Source organism: Lytechinus pictus, chromosome 11 (assembly GCF_037042905.1).
Source record: "Lytechinus pictus isolate F3 Inbred chromosome 11, Lp3.0, whole genome shotgun sequence".
Taxonomy (NCBI): domain Eukaryota; kingdom Metazoa; phylum Echinodermata; class Echinoidea; order Temnopleuroida; family Toxopneustidae; genus Lytechinus; species Lytechinus pictus.
In genome coordinates this window covers 21,956,854-21,975,767 of record NC_087255.1, presented here as the reverse complement: position 1 = coordinate 21,975,767, position 18,914 = coordinate 21,956,854, and the positions used below count along the sequence as shown (strand labels likewise).

General features: G+C 35.6%; 1 protein-coding gene across 1 annotated transcript; it reads right to left on the bottom strand.

The window, feature by feature from the left end:
- Positions 1 to 7,069: 7,069 nt before the first annotated feature.
- On the bottom strand, positions 7,070 to 18,390 carry LOC129270995 (monocarboxylate transporter 9-like). Its single transcript, XM_054908340.2, has 3 exons — positions 18,204 to 18,390; positions 9,337 to 10,067; positions 7,070 to 8,894 (listed from the first exon to the last, which is right to left on the bottom strand). Exons 1-3 carry the CDS (start codon positions 18,364 to 18,366, stop codon positions 8,685 to 8,687), a joined length of 1,104 nt encoding a protein of 367 aa, XP_054764315.2. The 5' UTR covers positions 18,367 to 18,390; the 3' UTR covers positions 7,070 to 8,684.
- Between the last annotated feature and the right edge of the window lie 524 nt (positions 18,391 to 18,914).

The following is an 18,914-nucleotide window of genomic DNA, read 5'->3' as shown; positions in this document are numbered from 1 at the left end:
TGTGCTGTAATGCTTGATCTGCGCAAAGCGTTTGATACTGTAAGTCACGAATTGTTAATCGATAAACTATGTCAGTATGGTCTGGATGGAGTGTCAATAAAATGGTTCACGAATTATTTAAAAGGAAGAGGGCAGGTTACAAGAGTCAGTGGCCATATATCTCAAACTCGCCTTATCCTGGGTGGTATTCCCCAGGAGTCAATATTGGGACCCCTACTTTTTATCATATTTGTTAATGATCTAGCGTCCATTTTGAAACATTGTAAAGTTAGCTTGTATGCAGATGATACGATGATTTATTGCTCAGGCAAAAGCCCCACTGAAATATGTTTTAAGATTAATGAAGATCTAGAAAACATAAGAAAATGGCTGATTAAAAATAAACTACATTTAAACATCGATAAAACCGAGTACATTGTACTAGGTACCAAACAAAGGCTCTGTAAAATTAAAAATGCCATGTTTCAGATACATATTGATAATACTCCATTGCGTAAGGTAGATGAATGCAAATATTTAGGTGATATCCTTGATTCTAATTTAACATGGCAAAACCATATTGATTATGTTCAGAAGAAAGTAAATGGTGGTTTATTCATGTTAAAGTCTATAAAGAACTTCGTCGACGAAAAGGATCTGATCATTGTTTATAATTCCCTGATAATGTCACATTTTAACTATTGCGATGCTGTATGGGGTACCTGCGGGTTGATTAATAAGAAAATTCTTCAAAAGCTACAAAATAGGGCTGCCCGAATAATAAATCGATCTCCATGGTATTCATCTTCCAAAGAAAATTTAAATAAATTAAAATGGGTAACGCTACAAGAAAACAGAAAAGACAACATTGCTATAATTATGTTTAAAATAATGACAGGACAGGCACCGACATATTTAATTTAAAGATTTTTATTTTATAGGCATATAATACACGGTCAGGTCCACTAACTTTAAATATCCCCGAAGCAAAAACCGAATCTGGTAAGAAAACTTTTACGTTCAGGGGGGCTCAATGCTGGAACTCACTACCAATCCAAATGCAACAATCTAATACCACTACCAGTTTCAAAAGGGCATTAGCTAATTCAAGGAAATGAATCACAAAGGGATAGGTTGGTGGGGGAGGGTATGTCTTTTTTTTCCCGTTATACCTGTATGCGTTAAATCAAAGGGATGAGACCTAATGATGAAGGGTGTATGAAAGGGTGTGTATCTGTTTGTGTGTAAGGGTGAGTGTGCAGTGTTGTTAGACATAGTTTTTTTTTTCAATAATTCAAATTAATCCATTTATAATTATGTATCTGAGTAATATTTCACCCTATGATAATGTTATATTTTCTGTATTATGCATTCATATTGAAGGTATTCTGTATATTACCAATTTGTCATTTGATTACAATTCGTGATTATTTGTATAAACTTACCGTCTTTGTATTATCACCTGGTAATAATTACGATTATTATGTTTTATGTATTATTCATGTATACTAAGATTGGGTGCCTTTTACTTTGTACATTTTATTCATGGCTTTTTGGGTTTTTTACCGTGTGAAAATAAAATGTATCTATCTATCTATCTATCTATCTATCTAATATTCTTAGCTTCTCGACTTAAAAAACAAACCCACCTCGTTATCAACTGCAATTTCTACCCGAATCTGAGGATTATATTCCTCTCACTTCCACGGCTCTTGTTGACACTTGTCAAAGCAATGACTATTTTTGGTGTCTTGCTTAGAAATTTAATTTTTCATTGTTCTATGCTGTTGTGATAAAAGCCCAATTCGTTCTCCATTAACACAAATAAATACTCCATTTATAGTAGGAAAATCAAAGGTCAATAGTAGATGATGAATTTGAAAGAAAAGTACAGCTTAGTACACACCGTGATGCACGCACCCGAGATATGATGAACCGGCGTGTAAAGCCATGCATTTTTGTGTTTTGTTCCAGCAACCGCGTGTCAGAAAACGAGGTGATAACCGATTAAAAACCAAGTGTACCTAAAAGTAATGTCACTTGAATGAATTGGGACATAAACAAAATGTATACAACTGAAAATTTCATTAGATGTGAAATGGAACAAAAAGTGTAAGATAATGTGTAAGGTAAAAGGTGAGACATGAGATGAATGGCCCAAAAGGAAGCAAAACACAAAGTTATATTTTTACTGGAAAGGAGGCATGACGACCAGACGAGTGATTTTCTTTTCTTGCTTGAACAATAGGCGTAGTAACGAGTTATGCTACACATAAATTTCTTCTTCTTCTTTTTTCTTAAAGAACTTTTCTTTCTTCTCTCTTCTCCTCCCCCCTTATTTTTCTTTCACTTCTTGAAGTGTCATAGGGGCAGATGCCACTCGCGTAACCTTGGGTATACTCCGAAAATTGGCAAACTCCAATATGGCCGCCAAAATATGCAAATTACCAATTGCAATCACAAAACTGCACACACATTGATGATAAAATGCTTGTAATTGTGGCCCAGGAGTGAAATCATGTCTGAAAACAATATTGTTGGCAAAATAATCACATCCTTGATATTCAGAATGGCTGCCTTGGTACAAAAAGTAATTTTCACAAGAGTGAATTGTGATCTATGAGTGACGCACTATCGGAAAACATGATTGCTAACGAAATACACCATTACTGATGTCATGTATGTGATAAATGTTGTATTTTCATATTTAAAAATGCTGCTATATTATGAAACCCATTATATTGAGGACGAATAATTTTGACTAATTTGGCTTTGCTTATTTACAAAAAGCTTGTAATTGTGATGTCAGAGTAATTTATATGTGAGAGTTGAATACTGTTTGAAAATACGATTCTCAATGTGTCATGTAAGCGATAAATGTATTTTAAAATTCAAAATAGCTGCTATAGACCCTAACAGTATTATGTAAAATGTGAATTGGGACAAATAATTTTCACAATATGTAAGCATTTCTTTACCATGAAATGCTTTTAACTGAAATATTAGTGAAATGGTGTCTGAAAACAGGAATTTTAATAAAGCTTTAACTAGTCTGTATTAATTCAATTCAATTCAAGTTTATTTTGCTCTCTGCATAAAAATGAACATAATTGTGGTAAAATACATGGGAACAAAGTTTACATAACATCAAAGACATAAAAGTAATACAAAAAAGCATTGGGAGGGAAGCAGCCAAAAAGGAAAAGAATATCCTTATAAAACGGCCGACCCAACTTACTTTAAAAAGAATAACAATTATTGACAATATCAAAAGTAATAAAACGAAAAAAAAAAAAAACAATTAGAAGACAATACAAAGGCATAGATACACAAAATGGTAAGATTTAGATTATGTATAAAAAATATTTACAAACAGGTTTAATTATCAAATATAAAGTTTCTGAAGTTACGTTTGAAAATATTAAATGAACAAGATGTTTTCAAATTAACCGGCAAAGAATTTCAAAGTAGTGGGCCACAAAAGAAAATAGATTTATGAGAAAGGCAAGTTCTTATTTTAAGAAAGTGAAAGTTTGCAGCATTTCTAGTAGGGTATTCATGAATATTATAATTTAATTTAAATGCTATATTTCCGAAGTGATAATGGCTGCCTTTGCCCCCTACCTGTATAATTTACTGAATGTAACAAAGCCACAGCTTTTATACCATATCAAATTTTGCTAATACAGAATAGGGCTCATTGCAGCCATTTTTTTTAAATCTCACACTAATAGCATTACTAGTATACCATACGAATTACAGATTGTGTTGCAAAATAGCATTTAATGGTAAAGCAAAGCAAATTTGGGAAAGATCATTTGTCCCCAATCAAATTGTAGATAATGCCATAGGTCTGAAAATACTGAAAGTCTTCTTGGAGAATAACACCCTTGATGCCGTCACCTAAAGTGAGCATGCCAAGCGCAAGACTGTCACATAAGAGCACATTGCGGCCATTTTGAATTTCGAAATGCAGCATTTATCACCAAAATGACATGCACGAAATGTTATATATTTCATTGAAGCTCGTGTTTTCAAACAATATTTCACTAATACAACACAGGTACACTCATTTTATAGTCTAGATTCTGTCAAAACCACATGTCCCCGTTCACATTGTACATAATACCGTTAGGGCCTATGGCCGTCATTTTGAATATAAAAAAATCAGCATTTGTCACCGACAAGACACAAGAAATTAGATATTTCGTTAGCAATCATGATTTCAGACCATGTTTGACTAATAAATTACAATTACGTGCATTGTAGTGCTTACTCTTGTGAAAATCATTTTCCCCATTCATATTGTACATTCTATGGCGGCCATTTTGCATATCAAGAAGATAAGTATTCTGTCAAGAATCATGTTAAAGACATTATTTCACTCCTGCTTCATAATTTCAGACGTTTTACAGGCAAAGAGTTTGCAATTTTGTGATTTCTACAAATAATTTGCTTAATTTGGTGGCCATTTTGGATATTGCCAATTTGCAGAAAATGCTCAAAGTTAAGCGAGTGACATTCGTTAGATTTGGAATCAGCACCTCAAATTGACAAGAACAAAAAACCCCATTAAAAACATTGTATATATCGGAAAACAAGGTTTGGTGCATTTTCTATTGGGCCTAGCTTGGACTGAAATAAAATATTGGTCAAAGCGCAAGGGATTTACAATAACATTCGAAGCAAAGTCTAACATTTTGTTTAATCGATTTATCAAAAAAGCTATTTTCTGACAGGGTCGTATTACATAATGAGAAAGATAACATGCAATCACCAGTCCAAATTTCAACTCAAAGTAGATTTTACCAGTTCAAACCAGTTACGTATGAGTAACACTTTCGTGCTGTAATGTAAAAAAAAGGATTATTGTTGCACGAAATTCCGGGAACTTTGGAACAATTTCAGCTAGATGTGCAGTCAGTTTTGTTTGTTATGTTTTTACGAACTTCTTTACAAGTATGGAATAAAACTAAGCAAATTATAGAGTGGAGCTATGACGTTGTTTATGTTTTATTTTCTATCTTCTGAATTCCATGAATAAGAAATGAAATACTCTTTGAGACAAAAAAAAATCGCCCAAATTCAATCCCAATTTAATCGCTACTAAATTGATTGATTTTGGTGATATTATATGTAGGCCTACTTGCCATAAAGTTCGTCTTGGATTGTTTTTATTGCTTCGTAAGACTCAATATTGCAGCAGTTAAACGTCCGGTACTTGTAATACAGGATTTCCCTATTGCTCATCACTGCTGATATTCAATTGCCTAAATAATACCATGTTGAAAGTGACTCTATAAAAAAAGTACAAGGTTGAACCGGGAGGTTGAATTCAAGTAGGATCGGAGAAATAAGATTAAACCGACCGCATTTACCGTAAGAATGGCAGGAAGCTGATAATATCAATGAAAGAAACACTATCTTGTAGATTTTTCCTGATTTTCTAGCATTGAAATGCATCTCAATGAAAGTTTAAACAAGAGCAATTGAGACAAGAGCCGCATTAAAAAGCGTGCGGGGTCACCGCACTCCAGCCGAACTGTATCCCCCGCTGATCTGATTTACCATTAAGTATGCAATTGTTGTAACTGAAAATTATATAATTATCACACTTCTTTTGATCTGTTTTGTTCGATTTTATAAAAATCTAATCAATGCAAGAGTCATTTTCAACATTCATTTAATGAACAAATTGGGTATGCATTACAACATGCATATTTAATAGAGTTACGAGTAGGAGGCACGGTGCATATTCACCTTTGCTATTGATCGCGATTGTTATCAAGCCTATATACTTGACCTTGGCATTAATGTATTTTCAATGAGATGGGAGGAAGATGTAAAGAGGGCGATGTTCTTCCGTTTTCCTCTCGAACGATTTACATTAGTTTCCCGACCCCCATTTGGTGTTCGTTTTTCACGTTTTACACTATCATACGCAGCCCACTATCGAAAACTGTAGATTGGTATGTTGAGATGGGGGAAAGTTATGAAATATAATTGGTATTCCGATACGTGAACAATCAGTCCTGCTCAACCCGAATACCCAAATACAGTTTATGAGTGGAGTGTAAAACTATATTTGAAATCATCGCCACGGTCATCTTCATTATCACCGCCCTCATCATTACCATCATCATCACCACCAGCATCATCATTATCATCAGAACCATCATCATCATCACTGCCAACATCATAATCTTCATCATCATCGTCTAATTCGTCAACAACATCATCATCATCACCACCACCACAATCGTTATCAGTATCTTCATACTCTTAACCACCACCATTAAAACCAGCATTATCATCATTATGAGTACCAATAGCATTATCATCATTAATCTACCTATTCTCGTCATCTCAATCTTAATCATCATCATCATCATCATCATCCTCATCATCATCATCACCATTATCATCACCATCATTCATATTACGAAACGGTCAAATAGATTCAAAGTCATCCAACCTTACAGTATCAAAACTGTATCACACAAACATTTCTAGTTTGATATCCGAATAAGGTATATCGCTACAAGGCCTTAAATCAGGAATGGGCAATTTTAAAGATAAAAAAAATCATCCTCTATCTCTGATAGAAAACAAAAGTTCTCCACCCATGAACCATGAAACCAAGGATACTGTCATGTGTTCTAGATCTTCATAAACAAACAGACACAGGAAAAAGATAACACAATAGTAATAAAACAAATTCTATTTACACAATAAACCTTTCACTACACAGTACATTTAACAGATCAAAAGTTTATGGTGCACCTAGTGCATTGGTACAATACTGTCTATTCGTTATCTGTCAAATACCTGCATTGTCTAAAGTCTGATCCATAAAATAAATTGTTGGGATTTAGTATGTAAGTTATTTGGCTTTATAGCCAAATTAGCCATAGATTGACGTTTACTCTAGAATACATTTATGTATTTTCCTACAAATTTAATATTTTCCTACAAATTTAACTTAAAAACACCCGTCGTTTTTAATAAAAGCCTTTCATTGAGAATAAAAACGTATGGACTTATTTCCTTCATACTTTCTTTCTTTTTATTTTCATTTTTCTCTTTATTTGTCAATTAGAATTAAGTACCATAGTACCTTGAAAATTTGCCATGACTACCATTTGACGTCAAACTACATTTCATAGTCTGGGATTAACAAAAATAAGTTTAAAACATTGATGACGCGTCTTGTATCGGAAATGAGCCCCACAACAGAAGTCTGAATAGCGATCGATTGTAGATTAGTGATAACGATTAATTGTACATAACTATCAACGCAATCAATCGTGGAAATCGGCCATATTCACGTTCCTTTTGAGACAAAGAGCCTATGGCACGTATTCTGAAGTCAGGTAGAACTTAGACCATGGTCGAACTCTGTGATAAAATTATGGAAAGCCAAAAAGGTCTAGATTTTCCTCACATTGTATGTTTTTATGTTTACTGTGCTCTTTTCTAACTCGTGAGTGGTGGAGAAAGCTATCTTATTTATCCTTCCGAAGCAGTTAAAATGATTTGAGAGAAAAATGAGCTGCTACATTGAAATTATACTGTTAGAGATTTATGTCACCATTGGCTATCCATACCTAAACCAAAATTTTTAACCAGAGTTTAAATTAAACCAGACTTCAGAATACGGGCATATAATGTTTAGGGGTTTGAAGCATGGCCGACTTTATATGACTACTTTGTGTGTTGCCCAATCAACAGACACCGTAGTGTTTGTGTGAGAGTACAAGTGTAACAGTAATGATGTAAGATTGTTTTACATGAGCAAGGTGATGTGCTTGGCGGGCATCAGGGCTAGAGATAAAGTTCAATATCAGTATTTATCAGCTGTGACAAAAATATATAAAAAGAATCCCAACAAAACAAGTAAAAGTGCAATGTTGTGGTCACACTTTGTCCGAATACAGGTGGAAGAGAGAGACAGACAGAGACAGTGAGAGAGGGGTGGCGGCAGACAAAATAAACTGACGGGTGTGTGTGTGGGATTGGGTGTGTGCTTGCAGAAGGTATGTCAGCGTGGGTGAGGGTGCGTGAGTGTAGGGTACTAGTATGTATGCAGAGGGACAGGGTGAGAGAGGCATGTTAGGAAACAGTCAGGAAATAAGTTGACATGTGTGTGGGGTGGGTATGCGTGTATGAATTATGTGGGTGAGGGTGTGTTCTTGTACGCGTGAGAGACATAGGGAGGAAGTGAGAGTTGGTGACAGAGGCTTGAAAAAATCTAGATAAATGCATGTACACTACATAATTATTTATCGAGTTAAAAAAATGCATAAACAGATTACATTCAAAGTTATCTTTTGTGTTGGTGGGAGGGGGGGGGGGTAGATATTGCCCCAGTTTGATTTTTAATTTAAAGAAAATCTTTATTTTACCGATAATTTGGTAATACCTTTGAGGGTTAAAGACTTGTTCAAGACAGGTAGGTCGGACTCTGAGAATAAGGAAATATAACCAAGCAATCATTCTTTACAGGCGGGAACACTCTCACACTCCGTTTTCTTGGTTTTCATGACATTATCCAGATGAGTGTCGCGATGTAAAAAGCGATATTTCCATGGAGTGTGCATGTTATATATCGAGTGTGTAACGACGTGCACATCTTTGTTCTCATTACTCTCAGACCCTTGGTTGGTACAGTTCCCATACAGAATTGTTAACTCCACTTTAATGCACTAACCTGAGAATGACTTGAGGTAGATACTAACGATGATTGATACCCCGCATAATGCAGCCATGGATTGGTAGAGAAGGAGAGGGTTAAGCCTACACCGGTCAACCAGGGGACCTGACAGGACTCGTCCGGCTGCTTGACTCAAACCTAACACTGCTACCAGCAAGGAACTGTGAACGTCATGGATACCATACTCCAGAGCCCGCTTTGCCTGTTCATCACAAAAACATAATGAGTTAAAATTAGAAATGAGTGACTACTAAAAAAATCAATAAAAAATAAAAGAAGGAGAAAATCACATAATCAAATTGAATAAAACTAGCAGAATTAATTGATTTGTAATATCCAAAAGAAGGAATTGAGGCTGACTAACACAAAGCCTTCTCAGTTAAGCTACTATAGATGACGGCCTTAGAAACTCTTTGCTCTCTGTGTGAAATTTCAATTACTTCATCACGGCACCTCGCACTGATACACACAATGTTTTCATCCCGGGATAGCTTTGAAGCTTCTTCAAGGTTTAAGGTTCTTTGTACAATCTTCGGAAGTCTCAACGAAATTTATTGAATCCGAAGTGAGCAACAGATACTGCGCTAATAAACTACCAGCAATGTTTTTTTTTTTCCAATACTATTGTAGGGACTACATCTTACCACATGTGCAGAGATGATGGTCATTCCGAAGAATGTGAGGTTGATCCCCATCAGGAATGAGAGGTACATAGCGTTCTTCCAAAGTGCAAAGCTGTACACGGAATCAAGGAATGCCACACAGCAGGACCAAACTTTGCAGCAAGCGAAACAAGCCTTTTCTCCGTTGACCTCTGCTCCCTTGACGCTCTTGCTTACAATCTCAACGGTTCCGACAGTTCCGTTTGGTGTGGAACCCTTGAATTTAAGAACAACATCCTTCTTGTTGGACTTCTCAGTTTGTGAATTGGATTCGATGTTTCCATTAATCTCTTGGTTTGTCTGAAGAACATCACCATTTAAAGCTTTAGGTTCATGCATAGGATTTGATGTGATGCAAGGACTATCTTCTTGGTGATCATCCCGAGGCAGTTCTTTGTAGGTGATGCCTTGATGCCTTGCTTTGGTCTTTGAACTTAGTTTAGCCTCTTCGGCGGGGGTCATGCGACGCAGACCTAGCTTGACTGGTCTCATCACAACTGCGGCTACACACAAGTTGGCGTTGATGGCACTGAGGATCATCATGGTCCCTCGCCAACCAAACTCGTCGACGAGGTACTGTGTGGCGACGGACATGAAGATGGTGCCCAGTCCTGTTCCTGACATCGCCAGGCCTGTAGCTGTACCGATCTTCGTATCGAAGTAGTGACTCAGCATCACAACTGCAGGCATGTGGCTCAGTCCAAACCCAATACCTGCAACAAAAGGTACACCCGGTAAGAAACATTATTAAAGATTGTTGAGAGAAAATTTTCTGCATTGTTTTACTGAAATAGTATTACTTAAAGGACAAGTACATCCCAACAAAAAGTTGATTTGAAAAAAAGGATAAAAATCCAACAAGCAAAACACTGAAAATTTCATCAAAATCGGATGTAAAATAAGAAAGTAATGACATTTCAAAGTTTTGCTTAATTTCACAAAACAGTTATATGCACATCCTGGTCGGTATGCAAATTGGCAGACTGATGACGTCACCCACTCACTATTTCTTTTGTATCTGATTATATGAAATATGAAATATTCTAATTTTCTCCTCATTGTCAAGTGAAACATAGTTTTATTTCTCCCTGAACATGTGGAATTACCATTATTTTTACAGTTTATGGTTAAGTTAAGTTGGTTCTTTTCGTCAAATTTGTAAAAATTGAAATATTGTATTATTCAAACAATAAAAAACAAAAGAAATAGTGAGTGATGGACACTGCAGATGAAATACATGGAACAACATTGATAAAGACGTGCCAATCTGATAAGGTATGATAAGGTAATTTAATCGTAAAAATCAATACAAAAATAAATCACATTGTTTTCATTTACTTAGCAACAAATTCATCCAAAGCGGAAGATGTCGTAGTGAAATGCGTAAGAACTACCCCAAATATTGTAGTTTATGATACTCTCTAAATGCAGAGGAGCTAATTTGGTCCCTTATCACAGTCCTCTCATAGTGAGATGAAGGACCAGTTTTGATGGAGTGAGATTTCAGTCTTTCAAGAATGAATTTTCACCTCTTTTGGAGTGAAAAGTGTATAAAAAAGACGCACACATCACTCCAAATAAAGGTGAAAACCCACTCTTGAAAAAACAAAATCTCACTCCATTAGGACTGGTCCCTCATCGCACTCTGAGCAGCATGACTGCTGAGAGGAGTTTGATGAGGGAGCAGATTAGCTCCTCTGCAGTTAAGGAGTAGTAATAAGGAAAACGTTGGTGTGACATGACGGTAGCTCCCACCCCACCCAAGGTTATACTTGTCAGGTCACATCTTTAAAATCATTCAGAATCTCGCAGCCTAAATTCTTTGCTCATCATACGAAATATAAATTGTTACTTCAATATATGTTGTAACGTAACTCATGATATCGTTTGCAAAGATCTACAGAAATGAAAGTGCAAAGATCTACAGAAATGAAAGCGCAATGCTGAATGCCTTAGCTTAATTGTGTTGAAACACAATGAAACAAAATCTAAACAAGTAATATCGTAAAATTGCAAACGTGCTGCTATGCTTGCTAGGGGCATATTATTAGATACTTGATTTTACCGGTCAAGGTTAATTTCATACGTAGTATAACGACTGTTTAGCCTGTTCGTACAGCTGCTTGTAGTGGCGCCCAAAGCATATAAGCGAGCTGTAGGTCAAATCCATACCAGGGTAACTTGCCTATTTCTTGCTCATTTGCAACTATTCGAGCCTGAGAACTGTGTTCATAGCAATAAAAAGGCTAAATTCAAAGTTTGATGGTTAATTTCAGGCTTTCCATGGAGCTCTAATAATGCTTATCTCATAACAGAGAACAGAATAACATTTCCTACACACCTAAGGGGATGAGGCGTTAAAATCATCCGTAGCTAAGATCGAATTAAATCAAACTACTTGTTTCAAGACACATGTAAATTGTAAAAAAAAATTATAACCAGGCATCTGGGTTGTAGATAGTCCTTTGCCAGGACTGTTCTACTTTTCAGTTGATCAATAACACAATCCTCGACCTCTACGCCCGAAATGAAAACAGCCACACGATTTCCTACCCTCATCACATTGGTGAGGGGCGTGAAAGAGGGGATAGCGCGATCACTGGAGATGGCGCGCATGGGAGAATAAAGGGGAGAGAAATAACAAGTACACCGACGTCTAGAATCTAGACTAGGTTGTAGACGGAATGGGGTCAGACCATATGGGATGCCACCAACCAGAACTAAGACTTTTCAATATCATCAAACATTGGAAGTTTGTTAACATGGTAATACCTCGTTTCCACTCTCCTGCGATCCTTTAAGCCCCTTTCACAATTGGTGGTGCGACTGCTTACAACCGTTGCGATTGTGTGCAACATATATTGTGACCAAGTGATCGCAAACGGTCGCACGAGCAATTGTGAAAGTCCCTTTACAAAAGCCACGATTGGCCTTTTGTAACTGATCGCGAAAAGTTTTGAACCATTCAAAGATTTTCTGCGATCAATACGATTGCCACGACTGATCTGATATGATCTGATACGATCTGACAAGATCACTACGATTGCTTCATGATGAAGTACGCCGTTTGGTTTGTGGCCTAGATCGTGGCAGTGTGAACTAAGTATGAAGCATGTGATGTGATCTGACGAGCCAAACGTCGCCAAGGCAACCGCTTCTAGAGCATAATCATACAGCCACCGCGGGACATTCTATCAAATGTCACATCCAAGGGACGGATCATCACACTCAGTGGTGCAATCGAAGGCCTATACTTACCTGCAGGGACGAAGGACCTGTCAAGAAATTCATTGATCAATCAATCAATCAATCAAAATATATCGTTTATCTGGCCGAGCTATTTAATTACAGCCCTTTTGTGGGTAATTCAGTGCATAATGTTTGTAAAGTTTCTAAAGCCGACGCCTAATTAATGTTGTTCATGACAGCGTACTGTACACGGTAAAGAGAGTATATCAAAATAAAAATAAACGAGCTTGCTGATAAAAGCGGATTCGATTATTTTTATATACAAAGAAAGATCCCCCTCCGTATACACTGCAAAAACTCCGGTGCTGATTTAACACCAGCCCGGAATCTATATATGTCCACACCAGAGAAGTATTTAAACAACACCAGTTTGAAATCAAACCGATGCTGTTTGAATACTAATTGGTGTTGTATAAACACCTTTCTGGTGTTAGACCAAAACAAAACTGGTGTTATTTAACGCTTATCTGGTGTGGACATATACAGATTCCGGGCTGGTGTTAAATCAACACCGGAGTTTTTGCAGTGAAATAGAAGTAAGAAGGAACGAATTTTGAAATAACTTAGACAACTTTTCTAGTGATAGAAGTGAGTTAGAAGAAATCAATGATATTTCGAATTAATTCATAATAAAGAATTGATCAGATGCTGTCGCGGACTATTTGTGTTTGTATTAACCGTCAAATATCGGTGAGATTCGAACCGCGGATGATAAGATTGCATTTTTGCGCACATGAGGACCTACCACTCGACCACGACACATCCGCGTGTAGGCCTACAAGGGCAAGGTGAAATCCCTTTTCAGCGATCACGTGATTAGAATAGGTTCACCACCCTAAAAGAAATAGGTGACATCCGGAATAACTGTTGTCTTTCGTTCTTACCTGTCGTACTTAAAGTGGAATTTGACCCTGAAAATAAGTTGGTTGAATAAAAACATAAAATTGAAGAAAAAAATACTGGGGAAGGTTTGATAAAAATCCGTCAAATAATATATCGGAGTTATGGGGAATTATAAATTTTAATGTTTTAATTTTTTTACGTCACAGACGAGCACCTCCTCAATGTGTCGTGTGATATATATATATTTTGATTATTTTTTTCTCAAAATGTTTAAAGTGATTTCATTTTAACATTGGGTATATATCATCAATCACTTCATTTCATACCCCCTTCTATATTAAATAAGAAAACTATTTTTGTTCATCGAATAAACAAATGAAATTTATGGCATTAATATTACATGAAATATGGGAAAGCTGGTCGCTTAGGACGCGTCGTCACAAATATATAAAAAATAACAATTCATAACTCTCTTATTCTTTGATGGATTTTTATCAGACCGTCTCCAATATTCCAATATTTTTCTTGAATATTCTGCTTTTATTAAATTCACCTTATTGCCAGGGTGAACTTCCCCTTACAGGAAATTTGTTTTCACCATCGATATTCATCTATATATATATGTAAAAAACAATTTGCAGTATAGACAACGCCAAGATCTAGAGGTTAATGATTTATTTGTTGAAAGCACTTATATAGAATTATCTATGTGTAATAAATCAATTGTAATAAATCAATTGTATTAGGTGTAATTTATAGACCACCAGGCCAGTCCATTCTAGATTTTTTTACATATTTAGAAAATACTTTATATATTGTAAATTCTGAACATAAAGTGTTTTATCTATTTGGTGATTTTAATTTGGACTTGCTTAAAGTTGGTACTGTGCATTACATTAATATGTATTTGGATTTGCTGTTGTCATTTTCCATGTCACCTTTAATATCTTATCCAACTCGTGTTACAAGTACTTCTATTTCTTTGATTGACAATATTTTCACAAATGCTACTTGCCATATATCATCAGGTATTCTTGTAAATGACATTAGTGACCATTTTACTATTTATTGTATTTGTGACCTTAAATGTTCTCAAAAAGAAAATGGATGCTTTCAAACACGAGATATATCTGATGTAAATATCAATAAATTCATTGAACGCATAAGTACATTCAATGGGTCCTTATCTTTAAATGATCCAAACATTTGCTATAATGATTTTGTAAATAATTTTTTTATATTGTATGAAAAGGAATTTCCAATCAAGAAAATAAAGTTTAAAACAAAAAGAAAAGATAAACCATGGATTACGCAAGAAATTCGTAATCTGATTAAGAAAAAATCTCGTTTATATAAACTTTATTTTAAAAATCCTTCAAATTATCGGATAAAGGTATAAAAAAAAATGCGGAATCTTCTAACCAATAAAATTAAATCTCATAAAATTGAATATTACAAAGATCAGTTTGACTGTGCCAAAGGCAATATAAAGAAAACATGGAATGTGATCAATACAGCTATGGGTAAAGAACGTAAAGGCGTTTATATACGCAAAGTTATTGTTGACGGAGATGAAGTTACAGATTCAAACTTGTTTGGATTCAAGTTAAATAGTAGTTTTACAAGCTCACATATTCAAGATGTCACCACTCATATTAAGGGTAATGACAAGTCAATGTATTGTAATCCAATAACCATAGGCGAAATTATTGAAATTGTAAAAAAAATTAAAAACAAGTCAAATGTGGGCCATGATGGTATTGATATGAGAATGATAAAAAAAAGTATTTATTTTTTGTGTCAACCCTTATGTGAAATATTTAAATGCTTGCCTTGAGTCAGGGATTTTTCCGACACAAATGAAAATTGGTCGGGTTATTCCAATTTGTAAAGGTGGTTGTCCTGAAATTCTTACGCAATCGCCCAATTTCCATTTTACCTGTTTTTTCAAAGATTTTTGAGAAATGTATATATGTTAGATTACTGAATTTTATCAATGAGTGCAATATTATTAGTCCGAACCAACATGGATTTCGGTTGGGGTATTCCACATCATCAGCATTACTTGATTTTATTCAAAGTATTACTAGCGTTATTGAAATGAAAGGTGTATCAATTGGCTTATTTTTGGATTTACAGAAAGCGTTTGACACACTTGATCATAGAATACTCATGAAAAAATTATTCAAATATGGAATAAGGGGAAAAATTTGGGATCTTTTAAACAATTATTTAAGTCATAGACAACAATTCGTAACTTTAAATTGTCAACAATCTAATTATAAGGACTTAAGGTGTGGAGTACCCCAATGTTCTATCCTTGGGCCCCTTTTATTTACTTTGTATATAAATGATTCGTGCAGTGTATCTTCGAAATTGAAATATATTTTATTTGCCGACGATACAAATATTTTTATGTCACATGATAATATTGATATTCTGCAAGTGCAATTTAATAATGAATTAAAAAAGGTGACTTCTTGGTTGACCATTAATAACTTATCTATAAATATTTCGAAAACACAGTATATGGTTTTTACAAATAAAAAAATATGCATTGACAATCTGCAGGTGCAATTAGCAAATTTTAATGTAGCAAAGGCATCGCAAGTCAAATTTCTTGGTATTATAATTGATAGTAAATTGCTATGGGTTCCTCATATTGATTTGATTTGTAATAGAATTTCCAAAATCATAGGCATTTTGTACAGATTACGCAATTTTCCAATTACTGTTTTACGAAATATTCATCACGCACTTGTTGCACCTTTTTTAAGTTACGGTATTCTTGCCTGGGGCAGTGCTTCTTATTCACACTTGGATAGAATTTTTAAACTTCAAAAACGTGCGATAAGAATTGTTAACCATTCGTCTTTTTATGCTCATACATAACCAATTTTTAAGTCTCAGAGGATTTTGAAATTTTATGACTTTTACAATTATGAGACTGCAATTTTTATGTATTAGTGTTATAAATATCTTTTATTTCAAAACTCAATTTTTTATAGGGGATCATTAATTTGGAATACTTTATCAAAGGAACTTAAGGATAGTTGCTTTCTTAATGTTTTTAGGAGAAATTGTAAATACCAAATCATCACTACTTATTCATTTTTTATGTAATTATTATTCTGATTGTTTGTTTGGGTTAGTTAGGTAATTCTTTCCCCCTTTCTACTTTAATTGTTCAAATAATGTATTATTTTATTTGGGTCGGCCGTACATAAGGTTAACTTCTTTTTGGCTGCTACCCTTTCAGTATAATACTTTATTTATGTCAATGTCTGATTTATTTCATGTTTGTACTATTTATATTGTTTTTATACTGAGAAAAATAAATTGAATTGAATTGAAAATGGAATATAAGCTGGATGGAGCTTGTACGCACATACGCAATTCCTTGACGTACGTACGCTCGCACGCACGAACTCTGAGGCCGAGGAAAAGTACTCCATGACAAAATCAATGGCCCCAATTCTGAACTCAGGCTTAAATTAAACCCTGGTTTAAAGTTGTGGTTTAACTATGGAGAGCCAATTGCGGCACAAATCCCTAACAGTACACATCCAATTTTTTAACCCATTCGACACTCAAAAAACTGTTCATATATTTGCCTGGGAATGATAACTGAAGTATGTTTTTCTTCATTATGAAAGCAACAGGAAACAAAACAAATAAACATAAGAAATATACAATATAAACATAATTTTTGAATTTCTGGCTCCCATTTTAGCGCAGAGTTAGACTGTAGTCTAAGTTAAACCCGACCTCAGAATCTATCAAGCGTACTCCACGTACGCACACTTGTGCGTGCTTGACCTTTGGAGTACTTTTATTGTTTCCGGTGGTCTCAAAAGAGCGCGTGGAAGCAATATATCGATGGATTTCACGCTTACCTGTGATGGCATACTTCTTTCACGCAAGGTAATGAATGTCATTTGTAGAGGGTCAAAGGGACATTGTTGTTTTCATTACACCACGTGTTATCATAATGACGCATATCGGGCTCAGATTCCACTTATCGTATTGATATTGTCATCAAAAACTTTTACACAATGCATTATATCGCAAGCAATAGTCATTATTAGACTGTAACTTTGAATACATGCAGGTTTGTCAGGCGATCACATTTTATGAGGCATTCAATAATTGAATAAAGATGTAGGTTTATGGAGAGGAAGAATTTCTTGTCCGTGACATACGGGATGTCGGCAAGGCGGGTCGTCTACAAGTCATGGCCTAGTTAAAGACTATATAAAGCAAAGCATGAAACTATTGGGGGATACCATAAACACACGAAATTGTAACCAGTCGTGCCAAAAGTCATGTATTACGATACTTCTTCAATTCTTCATGAAACGGGCCCCTGCACTTGTTTAGGGGGTCATCTTCAGGGAATACTTTTCAAGGGTACCGTTTTATTTCCAATACTTGTTAAGGGTAGGGTTTCACACGCCAATACTTATTAATGGGTGCATTTTCAGAACATGAAAAATACTTGTTTAAGGTGCTTTTTGAAACCCTATGGTCACGCATGGTATCCACTCGTCAATGGAACTGCCCCCCCCCCCCGGATAAAAAGCATTTAAATTTTCTAGTCTTCACTCTAGATATGCATGGTGTAATTGGTTTGTAAGTGTCAAATATGAGTATGTGCCTGCGGACTATATAAACACCGGGACTGGTGTTAAATGAACAACACCGGCTCTTTTACATTGTTAAGACAAAGTAAAGGAAAGAAACGCAATCATACTGACCTCCAACCAAGCCGTACATGATGGTGAGCATGGTGAAATCTGTGGCGAAGGAACTTGCTAGGATAGCCAGCGAGGAGATGACGCCTCCAACAAAGATGACTGGACGATGACCGTACTTGTCGGCAAGGAGTCCGGCGTAAGGGTTCGTCACAACCATCGTCATGAAGATGAGAGACCCCGGGACCGCTGAAAGGGGGTGAGTGGGGGTGGGGGAGGGGAAAGAAGGGTGAAATGTTTCAGTGGTCATAGAATTACTATTCTCTTCCATTCACGGTAGTATCATGCAGTTACAATGTAATCGTCATCAATGGGATTATCTTGACTATATCAGTAGTAGGTCTAGCGATAACTCCATTATCCTCAACATCATCTTCATTAAGTCATCGTCGTATTTGTCATCATCATCATCATCAACCATTATTTCATCGTCGTCATCATCATCATCATCATCATAATCATCATAAACAACAAAAACGACATAAGGTGGTTTCAGACCGCCTCGAAGTTCGTCAGTTCCAGGTATTCTCTGATCGGGAAATTTACCCCGATCAGAAAATACCAGGTATTTTGGTAATGTGAAAGGAAACTACGCGTAATTTCCCCGAAAGAAAATACCCGCTAAATAGTAGGAACTTGGCGAAATTACGAGAACTTTCGCGGGGATTTTTCCAAGGTCGCAGGTATTTTGGCAATGTGAAAGCAATTTACGGG